Here is a 5,756-nt window from a genome sequence, read left to right as displayed (position 1 = left end):
AGTTGACCATATTTAGACATTCCAACTTTCGAGCTAGCTAGGAAACATTGTATTGTGATCTGTCAAATCCAAGGGGATGGTGGAGGATGGAGACTACATCTACCGGGGAATATCTTTTGATACATTCTTTGGTGGGATGATGGGAGTGGGAAAATGGGGGTGAGGAACTTTTTCCTTGTTAGGGCATGTCAATGAACATATAGTTGGGTTTTTGGGTCCCCAAAAAATTGGTATTCATTGATCTGAATGGAATCTCGTCTTTCACATTACTCACACCAGCCCCATGACCTGAAAGGAATCTCTCGACCTTTTTGCACAGGCCTAATCCATAGTACTGTCTCTAAGAGACTGAACCTTCCTTCGGTCTCTGCTTTCTTAAGTTCCATAATTTAGCACCGTTATACCTCTCGTTGCTTTAGAACTATAGGGAAAATACCTATACTTGTATTGAAACTTGATGGTGATCATATAATAATTCCAAAGCCTATTTCATTGGTCCATATATAATACTTGGTGACAAAGGAAGAACAATGAGTACTTTGATTGAAATTGGATGATAAATACTTTCTTTCTAAAACGATTAGGGATATATAGCTATCTTCACAAGCAGGACTTGAGAGATTCAATCTTAAGATTATTTATGGAATTTATATCCTCTCGAAGGAAAGCATATGACGTCTAAGCCAAACGTTTGTACTAATTTATGTTTAAAATATTCATGCTTGGCAATTGCATATTTGTGCATATATAGCAAGCATAGCGCTTGCTACCTAATGGATTAATTTATATATATAGAAACTTGATGATGGGATATGCAAAGATGCGATCCAATACTATAATGAATGGCAGAAATTTCGTGAGTTTGAAGGGAAGATAGAAGGAAAGAGAGAGGAAAAGGGGACGAGAAGCAATGCGCACGCACGTTGCTTTCATTGGGACCTTTTCTTTACAGTTTATTATTATTATTGTTATCTTAGCTAATCTAATCTTTCCTTTTTTTTTCTCTTTCTCTTTCTTCACATTCATTCTTTTGTCCTAATCCTTTCTTAGATTTATCAAATCACATAATTTAATCGCTTTGCGCTTGCATTGGCTAGCTATAGCCTCCTAGCCACCCTCTTTGCCCCTCTTCATAAAGTTTAGGAGCCACGAGCGTAATCATTGTACAAATAAGCACCATCCCCACATACAACATGCTCGTCTCTTCCAAGTTAATTTCTTCTCAACAAACAAAAGATTTTTGCCTAGAGAAATTGAATAGAATCCCCTTTCTGTATGTAACCAAATTTCCCAAATCTTTAAGGGATATACTATATTTTAATGCTGTTACATATATACTTACATTTGCAGGGATGGGCACTCTTAAGGAAAATGATCCTGTGCATGAATCATCTCAACAGCTCATCCAAGGTCTGCCACTAGCCAGGCATGCACCCAGTTGTTATCAGGCTATGAGTCTGTTTAGGCATGCACGCATGCATGTGTAAATGTACATATGTGTGAATATATACAGTGTGTAAGTACAGAGGATTCTGACTTGTGCTGATCGATATGAAGCTTATCTCATTGAGAATAATTAATCTTAAGGCAGGAAAACAGACAGTTGACTAATTTGGCACTAACTTAAATGGCAATCATCATATGCTAAGCTAAGCTTCTAATTATAATCCCATGGTTATTTAAAAGGCTAATGGTTTCCATGAGAGAAAAGAAAGAACATGTAGCAGATTCTAAAAAAAAAAAAAAATCTAGCAGAGATTATGATTTTCAAGAGCAATAATTGAAAAGCTTATTGCCTACCATCTAATGGGAAATGCTTATTGTTGGGTTGGTAGGAACTGGCGGCAAATTTAACATGCATAAATGGCCAAGAGTAGCCCACCAGTATAGGACAAATGGTGACAATTTATAATTTAAGACAAAGCTCCTAATAACAGAAAGAAAACATGATATATGATTTCCCTTAATTGCTAATGAAATGGACTGTTTTGTCAATTAGTGACATTAAGACAATGTTGACTATATCAACCACATAATTATAGTCCATGTTCACTGCTTAAGGGTCATAAAATGGTGATCATCTTTGTATATATTATGATATCATAAACTAATAATGCTTTAATGTTCATTCCCTGTTCACCATATCAACTGCATAATTATATTGCTGATTTGCTACAGAAATGGGCTTAACATATCATCATAAAAAGGTTATATATATGCCGACCATCACGGTAATATTATATTACCATAAATCAGAACAAGTTCATTCCTCATCTCCATTTGCTTCTTTTCCTATACAAGTTTCATGGAAAACAGTTTCAGATATCAAAGCTTTTAACACATCGGATAAACATTTAGAATTCTAACAATTCAGGCTTATAGACAGAGTTATCAATGACAACATTCCTTTTATCACTATAATAATACCCATAACTGTATTGACAAATACATTATTAAAATCTTCAATGATATTGGAAGTATTCTAAATGCGACAAAAAAAATAAATAAAAATTAAGAACATGAATTGAACCAGCTGGAAAATGACTTGCGTCTACAAAGTTCTTCATAAATAAGGTCTGTAAACATGAAATATAGGGAATTGGCCTCTGATGTTGACCCCCCAGTGCTCTTGAGTCTTCAAACCAATCCCCCCATTGAAGAAAAACCTTCATATGTTTGAATCAACTCTCTGGTGATTATAATACTGACGGGCACAGAATTATTGCTGTTCATGAGATTATTTCAGAATCTTTTTTCAAGGTCAAAATATCCAAGGAGCCGCATTAGTTGACTGTGGAGGGAAGAACAAAAATTGATGCTCAGCTTTGACAATAATGCTTAACAGCATAATTGCCCCAAATCTATATAGTATCCAGCTTGGCTCCAGAGTTTGAAGTTGAACAAGATTACTAGTCTTTACCTTAAAACAAAACATCCTTTAACTGTATATAGCTGCAGAGATTTTGAATAATTGTCATGTAATTTCCCGTACCTGATCATTTCTATTTTCAATGGTTGAACTATTATTCTAATACTATACATTAATTAAAGGAGCAAAAAAAAATATACAAAAGCAAAGAAAGAAATCATATGGACCCAGATCAATCTTGGCTTTGCTGTTAGTATCAACAGCTTCTCTATGCACACAATCATCATGCACATTAATGAGTTTATCTTTCTTTCCTTTTGATCTTTATCTTTTGCAAGGAAAAGCAAGGATCTTAGGTCACTTCATGTGAGGGGAGAGGGCAAAATGTGTGTAGAACAGTTTAGAAAAGAAGGTGTGATTAATTAACAACTTAATTAATTAATTAAGGCCAAAAGGTTGAGCTAATTAAATTATTAGTTTATTTGCCACATCATCATTCCACCCTGGCATTGTTTCCAGCTAGGACCCACTTACCCAAGTGTGTGTGAGGATTTATAAGTGCTTGTGAAAGAGAGAGACACTTAAAAAAAAAAAAAACCACAGTCTTTCTCTTTCTCTCTCTCTCTCTCTCAAATCATCTTCTCTGTTTCTCTCTTCTCTTCAGGCGTGGCTTTTGGCTTTCATTACTCTCTCTTTCTTTTATTTTTCCCTGTGTCTCTCCCTGGAAGCCATCAAGAACCCATCAATGAAAATGTCTGCTTTCTTTATTTCATAAGGATTTTTTCTTTCTTTTGCAGAGAGCAAAAAAGAACAGAAAGAGAAAGGGAGAGAGTCAGTCTTTGTCTTCAAAATGTCCTTTGTTTCTTTCGCATAATTAATCATGGTTGCTGCCATTAATCTCTCTCTTTCACTTGTAACCGGCTTTTGACACTCTTTGAAGCAGACAAGAAAGAGCAAACAATATCATTCATATCCCACTGTTCGATTCTCTGTTTCTCCTCATTCCTCAACTTCTCTTCTCTTTTTTGTTTTTTTTTTCTTTTAACCCTATAAAGCCATGGATATGTGGGTTAAACTGCCAAGAGAAGATCGGTATCGAAACAGGAGAGAAAACCCATCTTTCTCTTCTACTCTTCTTGATGCTATCTACCGTTCTATTGATGAATCCAACGGTAGTAAAGGAGAGGAAGAACTGATTTTCTACAGAGAAACTACCATGAGGAAGAAGCACAGCAATAATTGTTCATTGAAAGAAGAAGAAATGACGAGCCTTCAACGTGCTTGCATGATCGAGAAGTGGATGGAAAAGAAAGCGAGCTGTGATAACAAGGTTGCCATTAGACGAAAATCCATGGCGGATTCTGAAAGAAACTCTCGAAATGACTTTGATCCCGTGTTGTTGAACTCGAGCTCCAGCTCCTCTGATTCCAGCTGCGGTGGTGGGTTTTCATCCTCAGAATCAGATTCCTTTTATAATGCAAAATCAAGGTCATCATCTTCATCGTCAAGTCATTACACTACTCATAGGCCTAAGCCTATTCGGACGAGCGTCTCTGCTCGGCCCGAGAGATACGAAAGGCCTCAACATGAAGTTGAAAACAGTTTCCATGCTGCTACACAAAAGCCAAAGCATGAAGGTGGTTTTGTGAGAACAAAATCCAAGGCCTTGAAGATTTACAGTGACCTCAAGAAGGTTAAGCAGCCGATTTCTCCAGGTGGTCGGCTTGCAAGTTTCCTTAACTCGCTTTTCACTGCAGGGAATGCCAAGAAGGCAAAGATTTCATCGTCAGGGTACGAGGAAAGGAAGTTAAAGTCCGAGCAAGCATCATCAACATGTTCTTCAGCTTCCTCGTTTTCGAGATCCTGTTTGAGCAAGACTCCATCTTCAAGAGGGAAGTTAAGCAGTAATGGGACAAAAAGGTCGGTCAGGTTTTGTCCTGTTAGCGTTATTCTTGATGAGGATTCCAGGCCATGTGGACATAAAAGCATTCACTATGAAAATGATCAAACGTCCATGATTAGAAAACCAAGCAACAAAGAGCTTGAGTTCCGCAACATGGAAGAAAACCGTCGAGTCGTGGAAGCTGCAAAGGATCTTTTAAAGAGTTACCAGAAAAAGAAGGAAGAGTACGATATGAGAGATGTCTGCAATGGCAATGGAGATTCTAGTGATGATGATGAAGACGACGACGAAGAAGACGCAGCAAGTTATGCAAGTTCCGACCTCTTTGAATTGGATAATCTTTCAGCTATTGGTATTGAAAGGTATCGAGAAGAATTGCCTGTGTATGAAACAACCCATCTCGATACTAATCGAGCCATTGCTAATGGTTTGATTGTGTAATTCCCAAAAAGCAAAAAATAATAATAATATATATATATATTAGTACTAATTAGTTCTATTAGTTAAATGGTTTGGGGGTTTACATCAAAGAATAATATTTCTCTTTTGGTATACCATTAAATTTAGTCTCTTTCTTTACTTTAGTTTGATTAATTTTTTCTCTTTGATTTCCTTAAACAATGAGCAATCATGGGTAGATCTTGAAAGAAAGGGTAAGGAGAGATGATAAGCAGAAATGGTTGAGAAAGAGAGAGGGCATGAACATGATGATCATTGTGTAAAGAGAAAGAAAATAAAGTTGTAGCTAAGACAGAAGTGATTGAAGATTCTGAAATCCTTGTTCACACGCGAGAGAGAGAGAGAAGGGGAGGGGAAAACAATTAGTAAAGAGAGGGTGAAGCAAATTAGATGAGGTGAAAAGCAAAGGCAGATTTTCTACTCCTATCATCCCACGGCAAGAGAAAAGAAAAGAAATACTAAACTTTTTCTTTTGCTGTCAAATTTGTGGGTCCTTAATTGCTTCACAATAACACTACTCACCAC

The 5,756-nt window shown here is 36.7% G+C and overlaps 1 protein-coding gene across 1 annotated transcript; it reads left to right on the top strand.

The window, feature by feature from the left end:
- Window positions 1-3,467: 3,467 nt before the first annotated feature.
- Window positions 3,468-5,334, top strand: LOC110424044 (protein BIG GRAIN 1-like B). The gene has a single exon (XM_021438519.1). The coding sequence runs from the start codon at window positions 3,927-3,929 to the stop codon at window positions 5,211-5,213; it is 1,287 nt and encodes a 428-aa protein (XP_021294194.1). The 5' UTR covers window positions 3,468-3,926; the 3' UTR covers window positions 5,214-5,334.
- The last annotated feature ends 422 nt before the right edge of the window (window positions 5,335-5,756 follow it).

This window comes from Theobroma umbraticum, unplaced genomic scaffold (assembly GCF_002168275.2).
Source record: "Theobroma umbraticum cultivar Fairchild unplaced genomic scaffold, ASM216827v3 scaffold_204.0, whole genome shotgun sequence".
Taxonomy (NCBI): domain Eukaryota; kingdom Viridiplantae; phylum Streptophyta; class Magnoliopsida; order Malvales; family Malvaceae; genus Theobroma; species Theobroma umbraticum.
Note: the sequence above shows the minus strand (reverse complement) of the source record. Positions and strands in the feature narration are given on the sequence as shown.